The sequence below is a fragment of the Chiroxiphia lanceolata genome, chromosome 2 (genome assembly GCF_009829145.1).
Source record: "Chiroxiphia lanceolata isolate bChiLan1 chromosome 2, bChiLan1.pri, whole genome shotgun sequence".
In the NCBI taxonomy this organism is placed as follows: Eukaryota; Metazoa; Chordata; class Aves; order Passeriformes; family Pipridae; genus Chiroxiphia; species Chiroxiphia lanceolata.
Window position 1 is genome coordinate 70,607,425 of NC_045638.1, and position 22,309 is coordinate 70,629,733.

The window sequence follows — 22,309 nt, forward strand, 5'->3', positions numbered from 1 at the left end:
GTCCATTATCTTACTGACCTATCATTTTAGCTTCTTCCTCTGTAAGAGTTTTGCTCAAATACGTTTTCTTCACTCTGAGAGTGTTTCCAGAGGGAAGGACAGCTCCAGTCACTGGCATTGGAGGTTCACCATCTTTTTGCTGCAAGCTATCAGCAATCACCAAGAAAGCTCTCAGACCGATATTCATTCTCTGTAAAGTTCAGAAGATGGATGAGTATCATAATCAAATAATCATATTCTATTCATATTTGTCATTCACTTTGAAATTTTGAGCATGCGCTTGCCAGTATTTTTTTTCTGTATCTTCACTACATTACCTAGTCTAATATACTTTACAAAAAATGCCCATGAAATACATAGTGAATTCATATCTCCACTATGAGCAGTGCTCTCCCCTCTTAGAACTTTATTTCTAACTATTTGCATTAGTACATTATGTTTTTATCTTCAGGATAAAACACATGAATATGATCTGAGGTTTAGTAATGTGCTGTAAGTGGACCTTAAGTTAAACACAAATGTCCTATGTAGTCCACTATGAAAAAAGATCAATAATTGTCTTGAAAGGCCTCTGGGTTGATCATACTGAGAGAAAAGTCTGGAATGATGCTCAGTGCCAAACTACAACGTGAAAACATCAGTAAGATGAGTCTAAGTGACCTGAATGCCTTCTGGGAATTCACCAGAGGAAAACTTTCAGGCTTTGCATTGCAATGACTAAAAGACAGAATGTTTTCCATTTTTCAGGAATGTGTTCCAAAAACTCAAAGGCTGTTCTACTGACAGTCTCTCAGAGACATGTTTACATAAATTATGGGCTTTTTTTTGAAGAATGCTAAAATCTACGTACATAAAAAGTGGCCCTACGTACATAAAAAGTGGCCCTATAGTTTCACTGTTTTCAGATTTACAGTGTTGTTGAGAAAAAGTAAAATTTCAGATGTTGATTCATGAAGGAGCTATGTCCACCCCCTATTAGCTTGAGTATATGCAATGCTAGCACACAATGTCCTTTGCAGGACCCTCCTCAGTCAATAATGCAGATCACTGATTCAGAGAGTGGCAGGTATTACCTGCTCAAAAATTCTGTTTCATTTTTCTCTATTCTACTGCAGAAAGATGAAAAGCTGCGCTCAAAGTAAAGCTTGTTTTTCACTTTTGCTGCTTTAGACAGTAAAAGGTTTAATCTACTTTTCCACATTTTTTGTATCAAATATAATTTTGGTAAGGTAACTCATTCTATTTTAACACCTTAGTGAATAGATATGACTGTTTAATATTGCAAGATTAATATTGACATGTGTTATGAGATGATCACAAATTATTTTTATTTTTCATATGTTTATTCTTAATTTTCAAATGAAAATATTTTCAAAATTTTAAGTAAACGCATTATTTTTAAGAAAATTTTTAATTCTTTTACTATTTATTTATATATTGATTTTTTTTGAAGTTTTTCAAATTTCTGTTTACTTTCTCTAGGAGAAGCACTAGGAAGCTGACTCATGACACCAACACCAGTGGAGCTTTCCTGGCCAGAGTGGTAAACTTTATTAGAATGTTTTCCTTTTTTGTCATCTTCAATTCTTCTTGCACCATGTACTATTTTTCAGTAAAACTGTTTTGAAAAACATTGGAATTGTTACAGAAAAATTACTGTTATATTGAAATAGTTTAAGGCATTGTATGTAATAGCAGCAGAGTGATATGGACATCAATATGTTTGTTTATTTATTTATTTATTTATTTATTTATATTTTTGTTTTATACATTTGCTCTACTTCACACTTGATATTCTTCACTGAGAAAACATGGGATGGGCATAAACAATGTGACATTTTACAAGTAAAAGTCCACAGATGTATTTTAGCAATGAATCAAATTCAAGATTTGGCCTGAAAAATGGACAAAGGTGAAAGCGTGCTTAGAATGGAACCAGGAAGTACATGTAGCACAATACAGTACATATTAACTCAGAAAAAGAAAAAAAGAGCAGATGTACATCATACCTCAGGGTTGAGACTGAAAGCTTTTGCTGGTTTTCCAACACAAAGGAAGTCAAAGATAATTTCTTTCATTGCAAAATCTAAACGCTCCTAAAACAGTAAAAATACTGCAAATCATTAGCTGCCCACTTCTGCTACTTATTTTATTTAAGGTAAAAGAATGCTGAAAGCCAGTGTAATCAGGATTTATTTAAATATATGAAAAAACGGATTATCAGAAGTATGTAGAACATATTATCAGATCTAAGCTTTTAACACTGCTTTATGTTGACAAAGTAAAAATTTCTAGCATTTAAATAGGAAATTATCCATTTTGGAAATAAAGCTTTTAATTATTTCATTTAAACTGTGGTAATTATGGTACTAACACAGTATTTTACATAAAAGGAACTTGTTCACAGATGGTACAGTTCAGGGAAGACTTTAAGCATCTGTTTGATTCATTCCTATTCAGAGACTTTTAAGTATGTGCTTAAGTGCTTTGCTCAATGGGACTGTTTTCTGAATCTTAGCCATAAAAGAGATGAAGTTTCCAGCACCACAGGTCAGTTTATTTTAGCGATTCCCATCTGAACTGATGAAAATTAAATGCTGAACTTCATCTGACTTACTGCTTGGAAAGCAGTGCTACTTATTGTCCTATACAGTAGGAATGATTCAGTACCAAGATAAAACATGGTTTACTATTTTGAACTTTACTGACAGTCAGAGCCTGTCAACAAATGCATTTTCTGACTTGCTAGAAATTAAAGAAACTGAGAAAAATTACATTTGAGTTGAAGTGAATCGATTTTTATTTATTCTCAGTGGAACTTGCTGTTCAAAAGGTTTGCCCCAGCTCAGTCTATAATTTCATCATTGCCTAGATGAAAGATACTGACAACAGTGTTGCAAAAAATTCAGTCGTTAGAAGCTTCCTCATTTGTTAATTTGCTACTGGGAAAAGAAGTTGTTCAATATATGGAAAGATATATACAGTGGTTCTCCCATACCTGCGCAATAAACTGTATTATCTTCACAAAGATGTTTAGAGGCATATCTCTTGGCACAACACCACGAGACCCTTTTGGGAAAAGTGTTGTGACAATAGTAATAAGTCGACTGCAAAAGAAAAAAAAAAATTAGACATTTCTGGACCTTGCAGACCTTCACTTACCATGACACTCCATTTAGAATGAACAGAAAGTATTTCCTTTGAAATGAATATGTAATGGAGTATCTTGTTCTGATCCTTTGCTACAAATTCAATGTCATTATTTTATTTCATTACTGCATCACAAGGAACAATAAATCAGTCAATGGCCACTACAAAAATATTTTTAACTTTCCCCAGGCAAAGAGTGATTTTTAGTTTTTCTAAAAGCAGAAACCCTTTATACAGTAATTTTAATAGGTGGCAGAATAACTGACAGCGCCACAAGAGGGAATATTTTGTTGTGTACAATTGAATTTCTCATTTCACAACACAAATAGGTTCAATTCAAAGGAATTCAGGAGAACTATAAAATCTCTTCACTGGCAACATCCACTCTACAAGGGATTTTCATTACAAATAAAGCATTTTACCTTTGGGTAGCTGTGTTGCTTTCACATTTAATTCTGATCATGTAAACCCACAGTAGTCTGTACAGAGATTCCAGTGCAACTCGAGCCATTTTGGGGTCCTTGTTCTAGAGAAATATATAACATAAGAATAAACTTCAGGAACAAATTAGAAAGGAAGTCCCGCACTTAACAGATGTTAAGGTTCAGAGTTTTGATAATGAAACTACAAAAAAGATACACCCTAACAGTTGCTCAGTGTTCCATTCCTGTAGCTGCAGGATGCTTATGCATCTGACCTACTTTTCCTGTTACTACTTAAGTTGTTGAAAAACCCAACTATCAAGTTAGTTAAATTAGACACATGTTGCAATCTAAAATCTCAGTTTGAAACCCACCTCAATTTGACTCTGAAAACCTCATATTCATTAGATTCAATCAATTCAAAAGCTGTTGCCCTATAGTGGAGACCTGGTATGAAGAACACAGTAGATAAAGAAATGTACCATACATATTCAAATGTGAAAGGATAAAAATCTGAGGATGCTTAAGCTGGCCTAATTAACATGGCATCTAGGACCAGCTGGACTGAATTGGATTATCTATTTTTGGAAACTTCTGAACTAGTACAAGACTTATCTTTGGGTTTTTTCGGTCGTATGCCGTTTTCTGTTTCTGTGGCAGTTTTAAGGGCTTTCTGTGTAGTGACAAGTTTATGCAATCCAATCAGATGGTCTCCCACATGCTGGGCCATCTGCTGGGTTAAACTTTGAAGGAGTCCAGTACACTTTGACCTGAGATAAGATCTGCCTGGCCCACAGTGCAAATCTCCATGGTAAAGATCTGAGATATTGTCTGCATACAAATGTTGACTCATAGATCAAAGACTGTGGTTTGATCAAAGAACCTGCAAATGATGCCGTCAGTAATTCTTGAATGTGTATTGGTCTGGGTTCTGCAAAATTGAGGGAAGGCAATTTGCCAGTGATACGGGAGATAACTTCAACTTTCAGCATGGCATCTGTCACAAGTCTAGGAATAGAAACACTGTCCTTGGGTTGCAATTCCCATTTAACTCCTTGACAACACATTTTATGCAATAAAGCTTTATATGGACAGAAAACTGAATATAATTTTTGTTTATTATAGCAGCATACAATGGTTGTCACACATGATTAGAATAAGTGGTAAAAGGAATGCCGAAGTTTACTTGGTCCATTAATCTTTGCAGAATATTCAAATTGTAACATCTGTTACAATCAATTTTTTTATTAACCTCTTTCCTTTCAAGTCATTTTTCATCAAGTATAATCATGCCAGTCCTTGTAAACTTCAGACCTAAAAATTTGATTTCTTCAGCAGGTGGTAAAGTACATTTAGCGAAGTTTATTCTTACCCCAATGCTTTCAAGAAAACAGCAGACTGTGGCTAACTGAGACAAGGTAACAAGAGGCTATGTAGCAGAGGAGGAAGTTATCTCTGTTAGCAAATGTCCAAACATTCTTGCGATGAGATATTTCAGCTGTGATGGCAGTTGAGAAGAGATGCAAGAGAAAAGGGTTGAGACCACTATCACTGGAGTTTTTCAAAAATAGTAGACTAGTTTTCCATCAGGAACAGTAAGTGGTGTAGCAGAAGTAGGATTAAGAGGAATGACAAAAAGTCCAAGAAACATCCAGGGAAATCATGGGCATGTCCATGAGCAAAATCTTTCCAAGTTCACAGTGGTACTTTGGAAATTCCCAGTACTTTGGAAAGCATGCAGCATGTCACCCATTGGAAAACAAAGTGAAGTCCACCACCAATTCAGCCTCTTTAATATTTCAAGATTTTTGTCAACAAGAAAAACGCAGCCAGTAACCCTATTAGAATAAGGAGTATTTGGCCTAATGTATCTGACATCTTCTCACTTTCCCAACAGGACATATTGGCATTGGATGTGGTTCCTCTACCACTGCTGGCAGTGCCAAACTCACTGCCGGTGCCGAAGAATTTGTCAAAGCTGATGTAGGCCTTTTGAACACAGTAGCACTTGGTGACTGAGCTCTGTCAGGATCTGCTCTCTTTCTTGACTGATAAGTGCTGCTGGTTTTTATCCGTTCCTGTTGCTCTTCTAGAAACTTCTTTTTCAATGTTTCTGCCTATTCTGTTGTGATGGGCGGAGGAGCAACTGGACTTCTAGGTGTGAGGCCAATTTTCTTTAATTCATCCACCTCTGTTGTCCAATAATACGACGTTAAGTCTGGCCCACTCAGACCGAAGGGATATTGTTTTAGTACCCATGGATTCATCCCTGACATAGTCATTGTTTGACCTACTCTTTGTAAATTAAGTTCTGCACTCTGGGCTGAAATTGTACTGAAGCTTTCTCCTTGTCCCAGGAGGTTTGGAGACAAGGAACTATTGCTCCCTCTGAACAATTTTGCTTCTAAATGAAACACAGAGCTTTGACTCTCACCTATATAGAATTCTTGCCTTGAACAGTTTTTTGCAAATAAAGTTCAGTTAACAATAAACATTCAATTTCAAAACCGGGATACTTATTAACTTTTACACCACTTTCAACAGTATAATAGGAAATGTCCTTTGGCCAGAATGTGGCCATGGTCAAATATTTCCATGCTCTGGCAGAAATCTCCTTTATAAATTCAAGAGAAAAGTTTGTTTCTCTAAAATCAGAGATTTGCTAGTTTATATTAAAATCAGAAATATTAGAATATAAAACTTCTATCTTTCCCAGTGTATGTTTGACCTTATTTTGGGAAGGAGATTGTGCTCTGTGGAGTGTAGAAGCTCATGAGAAACCTGATACATTATGTAGTTTGAGGCAGCCCACACATCATGAAGTTCTATATATTGTGTTGGTGTGCACAACTGTCCTTCTAACAGAGGGATTTCTAGCTCCTCCTCCAGCAATGTGAGTTTGGCTTGGGTTTTGAGGTGCCAAACTTCACTGTCTGGTGAAGTGATTGCTTCAGTGACTGGGGGATCTCTTTCTCTATGTTGAGAAAGTGCGGCCAATCATTTTCTTAATTTAGCCATGTATTCAGCTACCTTACCTTCTCCCCAAACTAGAGATTGAATGTGCCCCCACATTAATCTATGAGCCGTATAAATAGAAGTATATCAAAGAATTACATGTTGCAAGACAAATTCCAATTTTATTTTCAATCAGTAAAGTAGGAGCAACTTTATTTATATTTTTGGTAATTGTTTCAATAATTTGTCAGGATATCCTTGAATTTCAGAAAACTCTATATTTCCAGCTGGCTCCTCAGAAATCTTACAGCTGTAGCTGCCTTTTCTGAAGCTTTTACAACTGCATAAACCCCCCAAAATTAATTTCAATAACAACATGTTTATTCTGAATCAATTTGCAAATAAGATTCTAATACATCTTCACCAAAAGTAAGGAATTCAGGGACAGGTGGAAAGAAATCTTCAGGCAGACTGAACATTTTGAAGAGCTATTCTAACAGTAGGATCCATATGAAGAGAGTCAATACAAATTGTTTCATTAAGAGAGAGAGGAAGTACAGCAAGAAAGCAACAGCAATAAAGGATGTAATATAGACCTTTCTGAAAAGCTTGTGAATTCAACTTTTGGAGAACAGATATTTGACTCTGAGCTGAGAAAGTGGCTGCATGTTCTACCTGAGCTGTTTGCAGAAGCCTCGTAACCACTAGTTCAACAAGTCACAAGTTTGGAGGCCCTTGATTTGACCTAACCACTTCACTATGCTTCTTATATTGCTCTTTTCAGGTAAGAACAAGGCCATCCTTCCACATAGATGCATTTTTAGCATGGTACGGGACTTGAGTTTTTGCACAAGTAAAAGACTTGTCAAAGAAGCAGTAGTAATGATAATGAGCATATGTGTATTGAACAGTATGTGTTGTACAGGAACCAGAGCAGATTGCAGAGGACAGTTAAACTTCAAAGATCCAAAAAACACGGCGAAGGAATAAGAATGGATATGTGGAGGAAACAAAATAGTTTAGGGTTTCTGTAATGCAACTTCACAGAGTGAAACAGGCAATGGAATCAACGTCCTACGAGTAATACCATTTTGAAAAAATAATAAGATCTTTGTTTCTAATGCTTTTGTGAAAAAAAGCAAGTTACTATTGGTTCAGTTTAGGTATGCCACTCAAGCTAATAACTTTCATCAGCAATCTTGTCTGTTTTCATTGCTGTTTGACTTGGGTTTGGTTTGAGTTAGAGAAATAGTAGAAATTCAAACTAGGCCCAAGAATATCTTTTTGCTATTGAAAAAATCTGAACAGCTAAGAAACTTGTCCTGTAAGGAATAAAATTATGTATAGAATCAGGTAATAGCAATAATTCAGCACATTTACCTAAAAAGGATTTGCAACAGATCAGTAGTGCATACTGAAGTTTTAATGCAATATTAAAATCAAAAGATACTAACCTTCAGATTGGATAGGCAGTTGTTGAGGAAAATATGCCATCTGTTTAAAAAGAACTGCTTCTGACTGACACAAAGCAGGCATGTTACCAAAGGGTACAAAGCCTAAACAGGAAATGGATGTCAATACAGTGTTATTCGCATGTCTACACAACACAAAAGTAACTTAAGAGAGCTACTGTAAACCTGAAGTTCTAACTCCTCCATTTTGTGCAATACAAGTTACCCAACGTTAACACATTGGTAAGTAGTACAATTTAAAAGGAACCTTCTCTATTAAAAACCTATTTTTTTAAAAAGAGAAGGAAACTTCTCTATTAAAACTGCTACAGATATGTTTTATGGATGAACTAAAACCAACCAAATGTGTACTTATGGCAGTATAATGAATCCAAAAATAAGGCACAATTTTACAGCCTCTCAAGGCTAAGTTTTGTTACTTTACTGAGAAATGATAGCATGGAAATAACTAAACTCTATTATTATAACAGGTATCTCACCCTCACAGAAACTAACCCAGTACAAGGACTCAGAGAGATTGTTAGAAGTTATGAATTCTCAGACGCCTATTACTCCTCAAAATCTGCAGTCACGATATGTACTGAGAGACATGTCAAACACCCTAAAGAATTGTGTTAAAATTACACAGGGAATGCCTGGGTCTGCTGGGAGTTACATCTTGTGAAGGGAAAAATAAAAATAAGCAAAGCAAAACACAGAAGGTCAAATACTGGAACCCAGTCTCTTTGTCAACACTTACTTTGACACTGATATTGTAAATGTTACACTAAAAAATAAGCTAAAATGCACCCATTTATTTTGAAACTGACTTTGCTATTTCAACAAGACTTTAAGGTTTTAGCTGTCATGCTAATATATCCAGTCAGGACTTAAAAGTTATTAGTCAAAACCAAGGTAACTTTATTTTTGAGACCAATGACTCTCAAAATTAACTCTAAAATTCTAACTTAAGCCACAGCTCAAAGTATAAACACATCATAAATCCCAGCTTTTGTTCCTGTAATATGTTACATAAATTGTTTATAGCTAGGTTAGACCTGATTTCTTGAGCAAATGGCAAATGTACATTAATTTTTATTTTTATAATCTTCACATCCAAAATACATATGGGAGAGGATAACTGAAGTCTTCTCATAGAAGACTTTCTTACCATACAGCTGAGTACTTGATGGGATCCCAGAGTTTAGTAACATCCCAAGAGTGTTACAACCTATTCTAAGGAAGAGCCCTAGGAGGGAAGGTACAAACCTTCTCCTGGAATTTCCTAATTCTTTCCCAAGAGAACACCAATGACTAGCTCATGTGAGATACTTTTGGACAGTGAATGAAGCAAGAGGAATGCCCCCATCCTGCCTGTACAGTGAGTGCATCGATTCACAAAACACTGATCTTGGTCCTGGTTCAGACTTTAAAGAGTGTGCTTTCTTCCTGGAAGCCTGGAAATATGCACGGCAGTTATTTCTGTCAACTGTTTGCCTTTCCCCTCCTCCTCCTCCTTGCAATGTTTGTATTTCTAATCACACCCTCACAAGAATCTATTCTGTCACTTTTAACTACGTAGCCTCCAGTGTGGTATGTGTAGACGAGCAATCAAATGCAAAGCCCCAGCTGTGCAATCCTTTCTCAAGCATGTAGTATCGACTTTGGCAAGTATGGCCATCAGTTTGACAAGTTCTACTTAGTGTAAAAACTGTACAGCAAAGCTCCAGCCTGCTGCAATTTCAACAATGTTTTACTAACTCCACAGAGTGGAACAGAGCTACACAAACACAAGCAGAGTGAAATCAGAAATCCATCTCAAAACTTCCACTAATTCAAATTGGATCAGGACTGTGCCCCAGGGATGCTCTAACTCTCCCCTGGGAATGCTGTAACAGGCACAGAGATCAAGCACAGTCCTGCAGTCCTCCCAGCAGATTCACTAGTGCTAGTGACCAGAATTTGCTGAGGGAACTGGGAACAGGGAAGCCTTTTTGACTTTCCCAAAGAATGAGGGAGGACAAATGACAATTTTCTTTACTTGAAAGGTCCAAAACTTCAAAATGGATTAGCTAATACCACATTGCTGACATGCGCTGACCCAGTTGGAGAGACAGACTGCTTAAGGCGGCCAGCATCAAACTGACTCAGATCCTCATTTAATTCAGATTAACTCATGATTCCAAAAATACACTGCAGTGCCACAGTTCATCTTACAAGAAAAAAATGAAATAGGGAGCTGCACAGTAGCCAAGTTATGGATTTAAAAGGGCATATGTCATACATTTTTCCTTTCCTACAATGTATTATTTAAGCCCCGTGAAAGGGTTGTTCCCACATGCCTCATTTATTCTCGCTCGACAAGAACTGACCTCTATTCTTCCTCCTCTTTTCCTAATGTTTACACATAGTAAGTATGAGAAAACCTAACCATTTAATAATAACAGAACCAGAAGCTGAAAACATCTCTTTGATTCAGACTAATTTAGATCATATTCTGAATAAAATAAATACAGTTATTTTCCGTGAGCACAATAACCTTCCCTGCAAATAGAAATGTATGAGTTATAGCCAAATGCAGAAAAAAAGTTTTGCAATTTCCCAAGAGTCTTGCTGAGAAATATTTATGATGGAGAATTTTAAGCTCTGTTTCTCAGGGTTACTAACCAAAGAGTGCTTCTTTCGTGATGAAAGTTCAAGCGTTGTATCATACAGGCTTTCAACAAAGTTCCTCAGACAGGGGACATTCACTTCATTTTTAACAGCCTGAAAGAAAATTTCGTGTTAATAAAATATTATTTCTCAAGCTTTTTAATCTAATTTAAAGAAATTATGGAAACAGCAAGAAAAATAAACTCACAGCAGCTACGGGGACAAGAATTTCGACAAACAGTCCTGCCAGTGCATGCTTGATATCTTTGTCTTTAACTTCAAGGAAATAATGTGCACATTCCTAAAACAAAACAAACAAGAAACATAAATTGCACATCAACTGGAATAAAGACCTCTAAATGTTTGCTGAATGCACATCAAGAGTCAGTGACTATTTTCATCCTGCAAATCCCACTGAAAACATTTGCCTATTAACTTCTAAATCTGCATTCTGCGCAAGCAGCAAGCGGGATGTAAGTCACGATCAAGGATCTGTTACATTAATCCAGAAACTCTCCACTGACTCCAGCTGTGCCTGGTGGTATTTTGGGGCTGGAAATGGAGTTGGACTCAGGGTTTGGCCTTATGTCTTCCCCATGTATATCTTCAAGGAGCAGGACTACTAGACAACATGGACTGCTTTACACAATGCTTTGAGAGGCCAAGAGGAATGTAATTCTCCGGTAAGATACTCAAGGCAAGTAACAATCTTACTTGTAAATATTTTTGGATAAATTTCATTGATGGGATTCTTGCATATTAAGGGTCAATACAGAACTATGCTATGTGAGAGAAGAACCACTACAATTTCCAGCCTGCAACTGGGGCCTAAGACAGAAAGTAAAAACATACTTTGTCCTAAACACACAGCAAACTACTATCCACACAGCTGTGTTGCTCAGGAAGTGAAGGAGGGGAGATAAGCATCCACCCACTTGTGTGTTTCTGAACAACTTCTCTGAGGATGACAAATCCTATTGCTCCAGTTACTTCTCCGGGTCCAAGGACCAAACAGCCACTGACTTTACAAGGAACGTCCTCACTGACCTTTTTTCCTGAATATGCGTGCAGAGTGGTTTACACCTCAGATTATGCATCTTTTTTCCTGTGTGCAATCAGGATTATACACAACTTAGCTTCAATCGCTCCAGCCAGTGTTCCTGCACTGCTTATGCACTCTTTGGGGGAAGACAGGCTTTTCTGGAGCTCACTCCTGAAATTAGCTCACCCTTTCCAAGTGTCTCTTCCTACTACAGCAGCGCAGGTGGGACAGAGCTTTTAGATGAAACGCTGTATGTAGATATTGAAACTAACAGACAAACTGCTCAAAGAATCAAAATGTATTTCACCAAAATGAGTAAAACTGGTTTTCCCCCCCATACACATTGCATCTTATGTCACACAGCAATACATATAAGAATTAATTTGGTGCTGAGATACTGTGGTAGAGGAAGGTAGAGATCATTTGCATCCAAATTTTCAGTTCTACTGTGCCGGAGTTTTACCACAGATTTCAATAGCAGTGATCACTAGATCCCAGCAGTGCTGTGTCATAAAGCTGTGCCACAAACTCATTCACTCATATTAGTCATGTGCACTGAACACACACTAATTTGATATTTTGCCAGCTCTGGATAACTCACTTTGACACATACTAATATGTGTCTATATAATTAAGAGTAAAGGAATAAGAAAAATGACCTGTTTCTATGGTGTTAAGTATGTTTTAAACATGTTATTGAGTATGGTTTAAAAAATATTGCAAAGCTGAAATAGAATGTGCTTCCAGTTCAGGCTTTAAAGAAATGGCTCAGTGTTCTGTATGCCTGGGTATTAGTATTCCACTGACAAATCCTTACTCATGGGCATCTAACATTGATTTTTTTTCTCCATCTACTCTATCAATAAGGTGATCTTTACATGGAGGTTTACATAAAACATGTATTTTACTGGATGAGTGGCTACAAACTCTGCAACCATGAGGGTGATCCTGAATAAAACCAGGGGAATAGAAAGGTTAAGCTAAATAAACCTGCTAATGGGAACAGAACCAATTGTACATTACCAGTAAGAATGTTGCAACATGAAATAGTTTCTTGCCTTTTACAAAATTATGTAATCTCTTAATTTAAAGCATTCATTATAACCAAACTATGCTCTGTACTAGTGACTCTCAAACCAGGAGGATACAGAATGTACCCTACAGGAAGCAGGGTGAAGGTGTGGTGGAAGCAGACAACACATGCAAGGGAAATTCCATCCAGCTTTTGCCTCAATTCTTTGTCTCTTGCTCAGTGTTTTTCTCCATCAGAAGTTTCTCTCTTTTCTGGCAACTACATCAATGTTGGCAGATTCCTTCTGGAGGCAGTGAGCAGCTAGGGAGACATAGCTAGGCAGGGACACAGGGCAAGGGGCAGCTGTGGGATGGCAGGGTGGAAGGTCTGGGGTCTACAGAACAAAACCACTTTTAGCTGGAGGGCAAGATGTAGGGACTAGAGGTATATGACTGATGAAAAGTGTTATGGAATGACACACTCCAGAGACTGGAAACTGAAGCACTGAGGTTCAGAACGAGCAGAAAGTAGCTGCACATACATTTATGTGGGAATGACATATGGAAAATCTCCTGGAACATTACAGGAAAGCTAAAGGCTAGCCCATTCAAAAAGGTCTGGAAACCACAGTTATATCCTTAAGAATTTTACCTGCATAAACTGAAGAGAAGCTTCAAAGTCCTCCACAGGATACATCTTAATGCGAAAGAATTTCATTCCCATTATAAGACTGATAATGCTTTGAACTACGTATGGGCTTTGTTCTTTATGCCGCAATTCTTTTAACTCTGCCATAAATTTCTTCTTTACAGCAGGAAATCTATGAATTCAGATTGGTTAGTTCCAAAAAGTTCAAAATTAGTATTTAAAAGGTATTGTAAGGCATATGAATTGGGAAAAACCTAAAGGAGATTTAAACACGGGTTGTAAAATACCATTTCACTCAGTATGTGAATAGATTTCTTTTTGTTTAGTTTTCTTTCACTTCTAATAAACTCATAAGATGAAGCATACAGTCTGATCTCAGTCCCTTTAGAGAACCACATCTTCCAAATTATTTTATGACCATGCACCTCTTTTATATGAGAGCTAATAATATCATTACAATAACCCCCTCACATATATTTCAAAAATCCATGATGAAAGATAATTTTCTAGCAAATACATGCAATGCTTTCAAAAGAAAATGTTTAAATTATAACCATGAAAACATTCAGATAAGCAGTTTCTCAGTTCAGGTTTTTTATCTAACAGCCATTACAGTAACACTTAAGCATTAATAACTACAACAGCTTTGGATGGAGGAGTCTATGATAATTTTTGATCTCCCCACAAATCTACTGAAGGTGTCTTTTGAGACACACTGTCCATAAAAATAACATACAGAAAGATCATCCAACAGAACCTCCTCTCCTTTTTGAGACGAAATCAAAAGAATGTAATTTTCATGGCCAGGTGTAGTTTGTAGTAACCTTTTGTTATCACCTTTGATAGACAACATAAGTGAATTGAAAGAAACAGGTTGGCAGGAAGAAGCCCTTGAGTGGCAGAAACATCTTAGCAAGGTCCTTCAGAACTGGAGAAGAAAGGCAGTATTTATGGAGATCATGTACATTTTGACAGTCAAACTGAGGCTTTGGATCCAGATGCCACTTTTCTGTTTGACCCAGATAATTTAAAAGCTCAGGTAAAGCTTACCCAAAGTTATATGATTTCCAGAAACTCAAACTATTTTGTCTATATCAAGCTAAGTTGACTGGTTTTGTAGAGCAGACTCACTCTCAGCAACACCAAAAAGTCAGGAGACAGGTAGCATTATGTTGGGGCAGTAAATTCTACCCTTTGCTTAGTTTGTGGTGTAAGAGTATGATGAGAGGCTATATTGGGTATACAAGCTTCTGAATTTGTCTGTTTCCAGATCCAAAAAGTGTTTTATGTCATCTGTTCTAAGAAGGATGAAGGGTTCAGAAGCAGTTACATTAAGTTCTAGGCCTAAATAATGGCAGAGAGACTTAGAATTGTTTCTATGTAGGAGGATAGCCATTTATAGGTTTGCTCAGCTGAAGAAAAAATAGTATATAGGAAAAAATTAATTAAAATAGCTCTCTTCAGCCCTTTGGGCTTTCCACAGACGTCATTGCTGAGATAAGAAAAATAATGCTGCTGTAGTCAAGTTGAATTTATTCAGTATCACTGGACTAGATGCAGAAAGCCTCTGATTCCCTAGAGGTCAATGCTCCAGAACACATAGATAAATAGAGGGCCAATGAACTTAAGTAACTTATTCATATAGTATTTTTAAAGAAAGTGAGAAAATCAGAATATTCACATGCTAAGCAAGTAGAATTTGTCAGATTCATGGGCGAAATAAGATATTCCATTTTGCTTACTTTGCTTGCGCTAGAACACCTATTACTTCTGCATATAAATCTGCAACAATGTGCATATTTCCAGTGTTAGGACCAAGGTACCTAGCAAGAGACAAAGAAAGAATTCTCAGTTGAGAAAGCATACTGTTTAAACCACAACTATTAAAAAAATAAGCAAGCATTTTTTTCATAGAACTTTTGTACGAAAAAGAGCCTTACCCTTCTTTGTACTTAAAGTGCTTGAAAGCCAAGTTAATAACATCATTTACCAAACTGTCTATTACAGGATGAAGTGGAATCTGAAAACACAAAATAAAACATAACAAGGACATATACCTCAGAGTATTACTCATGGGTATCATTGATACAGAAATACGGTATCAGCTGAAATAGGATGTAGCTAGAAAAATAGCTGGAATAAGCCAGACACTTGATGTTTACTTTATATGGAAGAGAAATAATTTAGCTCTTAAGACTTGGCAAAGTAAAGTCTGTACAAGCAGAGTACTACGTATTCTGCAGGTGCAAGAAAGACAGCAATGAACAAGCATGCAGACTGTACTTCATATTTTATTATACTTTTAAAGATGCAAATAGAAAGAAGAATCCAAAAACTCACTTTACATTGGAAATTACATTGGTAAATTCCATCATTTATTAGTTAACGGATAATTTAAAAAGTCATACCTGTTTCAAAACTTCTATTAATACTAAAGAAAAAATAAAATCAATAGCCAGATCTCTTCTCTCCATTAAATAGTCCCTCTGCTGTTCATCACTGCAAAATCAAACCAAGAAACACAATATTTCAGAGATGTGTCATAATAAATATTATATACCTTCTTCAGTTACACAAATATAGATAACAGGGGATTGTGTTCTACTTTTTAAATTGCAGTCCAGCATTTCAGAAAGTAATGTACTGTTGCGCTCTTAAACTCCGAGATAAACAGACCAAATCTAACTTGCTTCAAATGCTTAAATATCACTATCCATTTCCTCTCTCTTTTTTCCTGTTTAAGATCTACACAAAAAAAACCAAATCAAAACACAACTAAGGAAATTTATGGATTCTGTATTCTAACAAATGGATTTTATCTCAAATTCCTTGCTGATGCCACCATTTAGACTATTCTTAATTACACTTTGGTGGCAAATGTAATAAATTACATTGTGCTATCAAATTCATATTTAGACTTGTGATGAATTTTGGAAAATGCCTTAAAAGCACTGATGGAGAATTCATAACCAAACTCCATTCTCTTTTAAAAACTGTTCCGGTGTAATTTTTTAACTTTGGCAACACTTGTCAAATGTTCAAACACATTCTTAGTGTAGAATGACACAGAGGAATAAAAGTCTAAGGTGAATAGCCTGTAATACAAAAATGAAAAAATACCCATTTGGATCACCTGATCAGAGTTTCAAGGTGTATTGAAAAGATAACACGAAACATACGTTTTGTAAAAATGTACTTTTTGTAAAATTAAACATTAAAGGAACAGTTCTGGAGTCCATTTGAAGCATTTAACACTGATTTCAGTGAGATTTTTGTGTAAATTCAGCACAATTCTTATAAACATTAAGAATTTCAGTGATTTCAATTGTATTCATGCACTCATAATAAAATATCCATTTAAATGTACTACTTGATTGATGATGAAATAAATTATTTGCATTTTGGTTTTCTTGGTTTCACATTAACTGGAGACAGGACTGGTAATAATATTCTTTCTGCAACACTACCAACTGACACACTGGCCATGTTCCACTGCTAAACTGACTTTCAACTAAATTTTAGGTGGAGTTCCTGAAGACATCTATTTATGAGCAGGTAGTCCTGCAACTAGCTGAGAGAAAGAAGGAATTCAAGGCAAGGATTCATCTCATCCAAAAGCAGACATCTAATTGATGAATCATGTCTTCATACTGCCTACTTCTACTCACACAAAGGGTCTGAAAGATTCTGATTCAGGTTCATATCTAAAACTAGTTCCTACTCCTTCGTTCCAGCAACTATCGCTTTCTGTAGTTACTGAATTATAACGTAATCCTAACGTGAAGAATTGCCTATGCATTTCCAAGTACCAGGCCTGACAGTGTTGATTCTCCTGCTGCTTCTTTAAAGTGTGTAAATGTACTACCAAAGTATTCAGAAAAACTGTAAGTCTGAAGAATATATCTGTACCAAACTACTAGACCTCAACATAACCAAGACCAATCTACTGCCTTATCACTGAGGAACTACTGATATCTGTATTTTTATGTGCTTGTTTCTTTAAAGAGTTAAGTCAATGTTGTTAAAAACTCTTTGACTGATTCTCAAGGTTTTGGATTGAGGACAGGTGTATATGAAATTTCAATGTCCAAGCAGAACACTATATTAAAAAAATTCTTCCAAGTGTCACAGAATTATTGCCTGATCACATAAGTAAAGAAGACACATCAATATTTACATGACATTAAAGATCTCAAAACAGCAGCAAGACAAACATAAGAGCAATGTTGTGTTTTAACTATCAGGAACATAACTTTAAAGACACAATTATTGCATCCATCAAGAAGCCAAGAGAAGAGTTCCAGGAACAAGCAGAAAAAAGACACAACAACTTTCAGGCAACTGTTACCTCACAGAAGACAATTTTACCTTGGAATTTATAAATTATGTATGTATGCAGATTCAAAATCATACCTTTTGGATTTAGTGCTTGTTCTTGGTCTGTACTCATGAGATTCATCTTCTATGCCGTTCTGCCTTTTATACCAATCAAACAAAGTGCGCAGGATAGAGGGTAGACAATATTCTGAAAGTGAGCTCATTGAGCTTATAACCTATGGGGAAAACATAACAAATCAACAAATCAAATACTGTTGAAGTTTCCCCTCCTCCTTAAAAAAAGTACTAATTCAATGGTTATATATGTTCTTTCTTGTTTTCATCTAATTTTTGAGAATGATGAGACAAGCAGTGACTTAATATTCTGCATTTCCTATCTTTAAAAGACATGCAGACATGGCACGTAGGACATGGTTTAGTGGTGGACTTGGCAGTGTTGGGATTGTGGTTGAACTTGATGATCTCAAAGGTCTTTTCCAACCTGAGGGACTCTAGGATTCTATAAAACATAAGCAGAAATACAATAGTGGAGTGTATATAGGTAGTGTCTTTATACTGATGATATTAAAATCCATTAAAATTGTGTATCACATCTTACTACATACCAGAACTATCTAGTTCTTCAAGGGGGTTATTTTGATTTGTTCCATAATGCTGATTTGAGTTTGAGCATATTTTAAGGAAAGAAAAAGCAATGAATCAGAAACACTGTCTTTGGGGGTTGTATCTGACTGCTGGATGCCCCTCCTGAAACTCAGAACATATAAGTTCTGCAATAATTTTAATCAACTGACCATACAGATGCATCCATCTTACTATTAGGCTCACAGACCTGAAAACTTAGACTTCTCTTTTATACATAGGAAAATATTTACAGTTTCCTGTGTCTTTGTGTGCACAAATAAACAAAACATAGTTTAAAATTATTCCTTAGAAGTTCCTGATTAAACAGCTCTAGTGGCATATCAGAAAAGATTACTGCTCACTCAGTATTAACTGTGTCACCAATTACAGAAATGTTATTGAACATATTATTACTGAACTATTTCTTGAACTTCCTATTAGTGGAAACCATAAAACTACAAAACATGAGAAGATAGAAAAAACATTCCATTATTATACAAGAGGATATTATATGTACTGCAACAGAATGTTCACAGCTACAGTATTTGTGGACATTCTAAGAAAATAGAAACCCATTATTTAAAATAGGAAGAAATTACTGATCTAGAGATTTACCACCACCTCATGATCATGGCAGGGCTTGATCCTGTGAAGTGCTGAGCATCAGGAGCGAAGAGTGTGTACTTTATGTCAAACACACAGATTATGTCAACTATGTCAGGTCTATCTACCTGCTTAAACTTAAACCAGGACATTTCAATGCTTGTGGAAAAACAACAGCATTTAATGTTCCACGTAAGACCAAGTTTGTGCGAACACTGTGACTAAGACAAGAGTAAAACTGGCAGACTGAGTATCTTACACACAATTTCCAAGAAATACGATAGATTTAAATGAGAACTTTTGTGGATAACAGTTAGTCTAGAAGAATAACTCTGACCTCTTTGGAGGTTTTCAGCCTTAGGATTTAACTAATTCACATTGACATTGTGGTCTAAAGCTAATGAGACACTTTGAGAATGAAGTATTATTGCTTGGGTATTACGGCCTAAAATTAAACATGGTGCATCAGAAAGCTGTCACAACTGCCCCTGTAAAATTAAAATTTCCATAAAAATATGGTGTTACGAAAGCTTTCAATCCAGTGTTTGCAATACATTCTATTAACTGAAATATGAAACAAGCTGCTGTGGAAGATGGCACTAAGGCACTGCTTGCAGCAGTGACAGGAGGCCTTTCATGATGAATTACTACAGCACTTCAGGCTCAATTATACCAAAGCCTTCTATCCTAAGGCTTCAGATAAATACTCAGAAGACATGAATGAGCTGGTATCAGGGCAAAGCATTCACTACCAACTCACTTCTCTATTGTTTTCCAAAACTTTTTCTGAAGCTGACAGAACACTGATTGTTAATTATGAGATGGAATGAAAAAGGGTTTGCTAGGGAAGACAAGAACAGAATCAAAGAATCATAGAATCATAGAATGGTTTGGGTTGGAAGGGACATTAAAGATGATCTAGTTCCAACCCCCTGCCATGGGCAGGGACACTTTCCACTAAACCAGTTTGATCAAAGCCTTGTCCAACCTGGCCTTGAACACTTTCAGGGATGGGGCATCAACAACTTCTCTGGGCAATCTTTTGCAGTGTCTCACCAGCTTCATCATAAAAAATATCTTCCTTCTATTTAGTCTGAACCGAGTCTCTTTTAGTTTAAAATCCTTACCCTTTGTCCTATTGCAACAGGCCCTACTAAAAAGTCTGTCTCCAAATAGACCTAAATATCTTGAAAGAAATCATGATATGTAACTACAAATGAAAAGTTGTTTCAGTCATGACATATTTATCACTGCTGTTCTTTAAATCCCAGCTACACGATTTCACCAGAAGAAGTCAAAGGGATTCCTGTTAAATCTTCTCTGCTGAATTTACAGTGTGTGTCTTTAGTAGGGATAAAAGGTCAATATAGCTTTTTTTTTTTTTTAAATCTTTCTGTCATTGCACTTTTAAGACAGGAAGGAAGGGTGGACTGGGCAAAGACCTGGCTCTCAGGGAACAGGAAGGGAGGGAAGTCTAGCTAGCTTGCCAGCATGCCTGTTTCTCAACCCTTTCATTTTCTGGAAGTAAGTCCAGGAGTGAGATGAATTCTAGCTCTGTGCTGCTCCTGAAAGGGAGTGCACAGATGTACAAATATCTCCTTGTTGGACAAATGATCATGTTCTTCCATCATAAATGAACTACCTACTGTATACCTTAAGGATAAGAAAGCTGCACAAGTAGGGAGCTGTTTAAAACCTGTGTTCACAGAGCATTAAATATACTTTATGCAAATGCTTAATATTTATTTTGGACTAAAATGCAAGAGGAAATTCAATGAAATTCTGCCCAGATAGTTTGCTACAATTTATATACTTTCATAAAAGTCTAGCTATATTATCAAAATACAAATATAAGAAATGTTTGTGCTAACAGCAGATAGATGTGGTTACCCTTTTCATTTCACTTATGAATTTATACGTGCTTTATCAGCAAATATATGCAAAATTGCATCCAATTCCCAAGAGTATCACTAATTTCTTGCCTCTGCATTTTTTTCATATACCATATATGTCAGTGCATATGTTGAATGGGCATTTTCTTGCCATTTTAATAATGCAGAATTGCAGTACTTCAATTTTGCATAGGGTTGGTTTATTTTTTGTAAATCTGTTACTCGCACAGTGCCTGCATATTTTGTCTTCAAATTGCTGTTGTGTAGATTCTAAATAATTGACTTTAGGAGTGAGATTTTACACCTTCTATCAATGCTACTGAGAGCAGAATTTGGTAAACACTCTTTCAGCTACGTTTAGGATACCCATAGACATGCAATAATGTCTTTCTTTCTTTCAATATTTGTAACACTTCATGCATATCTGTAGCAAAGCCCCAGAACTACAAATGATATGGATTCAAGGAAAATAACAGCTGTAGTTAAATCCTTGCTCCTTCAAATCAACAGCAAAACTCTTACAGACCACAGTAAGATCAGGATTTCATACATGCAAGATACGAAATTGCAGACATAAAGTTAACAATTCCTGTTCTATATATTCCAGACTGGAGGAGAGGGAAGGTGGAGATATGAACTGCCTTAAGCTCTAATCAAAGCAGTTAACGCACTAATTCTGTTGGACCCTTTGAGACAAAACATTTTTTTCTGCTAATGAGAGGTTTCTAGACAAGCGAACTCGAATTCAAAAATCTGTAAAACGACATAGTAGCAGCAAGTAGTGCAGTCGTATTTGGGAAGATCTCCTTTCATTCACATCTTTGTTGTAAGCATGTTTTGGGACAGTGCTATGAAGCTTAATCTCTCTGGAAATGGTTAAAACGGATAACTATTCAAGTTGGGCTAGTTTTCATTTATGGTCTTGGCTTTGTGAGTAAAAAAGAAAGCAGGATTTTTTAGTATTGTAATTTTGTAGATGGCTAATTTCACCTAGCTTGCTTATACATTATCAATGTTTATAGCTATTTTACTGCCAGCATAACATTTTACATGAAAACCCATTTATTTTTAGTGGGCAGTAAGTTCAGTTCTGAAGGTACTACCTTTAATTTTGCCTTCATATGTACTTTTTTACACAGTACTTGAACCTAAACCTCTTATCAGGAGCCAACGGTTGTTTTATGACCCCATCACCACCATCTTATCCTTCCTCTACCATGTGCCCTTTGCTGGTGAAGAAGGACAACATGCAAAACTCAGGGAAAGAGAAAACACAAAAGGAACCAACCACAGTGCTATGGCAATGATGATGATACCAGTATTCACTTACTATATCTAACAAATATAATATTGGATAAGAATAATTATCAGCGTATCACTAATCACATTTAGGTTGTTATGAAAAAGGAAAAATTAATCATTAGTATGCTGCTTATTGTCTATTTATATTTACATTTTCCACTTTTTTATTCTTATTCATTTTTAGTTTCCTTTTTTTACCTCGATCTATTTTTGTTGAT

At 36.1% G+C, this 22,309-nt stretch overlaps 1 protein-coding gene across 7 annotated transcripts in view; it reads right to left on the reverse strand.

Annotated features, from left to right (window-relative positions):
• FRY (FRY microtubule binding protein) overlaps positions 1–22,309 on the reverse strand; it is a 236,195-nt gene that overhangs the window by 91,569 nt on the left and 122,317 nt on the right. For all 7 annotated transcript variants that reach the window (XM_032678002.1, XM_032678001.1, XM_032677997.1 and 4 more), the window contains 12 exons: positions 17,746–17,885; positions 15,741–15,831; positions 15,273–15,352; positions 15,075–15,155; positions 13,336–13,504; positions 10,839–10,931; positions 10,646–10,744; positions 7,982–8,083; positions 3,573–3,676; positions 2,999–3,107; positions 2,010–2,096; positions 19–190 (listed from right to left, as the gene is read on the reverse strand). In XM_032678002.1, coding sequence (XP_032533893.1) covers positions 19–190; positions 2,010–2,096; positions 2,999–3,107; positions 3,573–3,676; positions 7,982–8,083; positions 10,646–10,744; positions 10,839–10,931; positions 13,336–13,504; positions 15,075–15,155; positions 15,273–15,352; positions 15,741–15,831; positions 17,746–17,885 — 1,327 coding nt within the window. The remainder of the gene's footprint in view (positions 1–18; positions 191–2,009; positions 2,097–2,998; positions 3,108–3,572; positions 3,677–7,981; positions 8,084–10,645; positions 10,745–10,838; positions 10,932–13,335; positions 13,505–15,074; positions 15,156–15,272; positions 15,353–15,740; positions 15,832–17,745; positions 17,886–22,309) is intronic.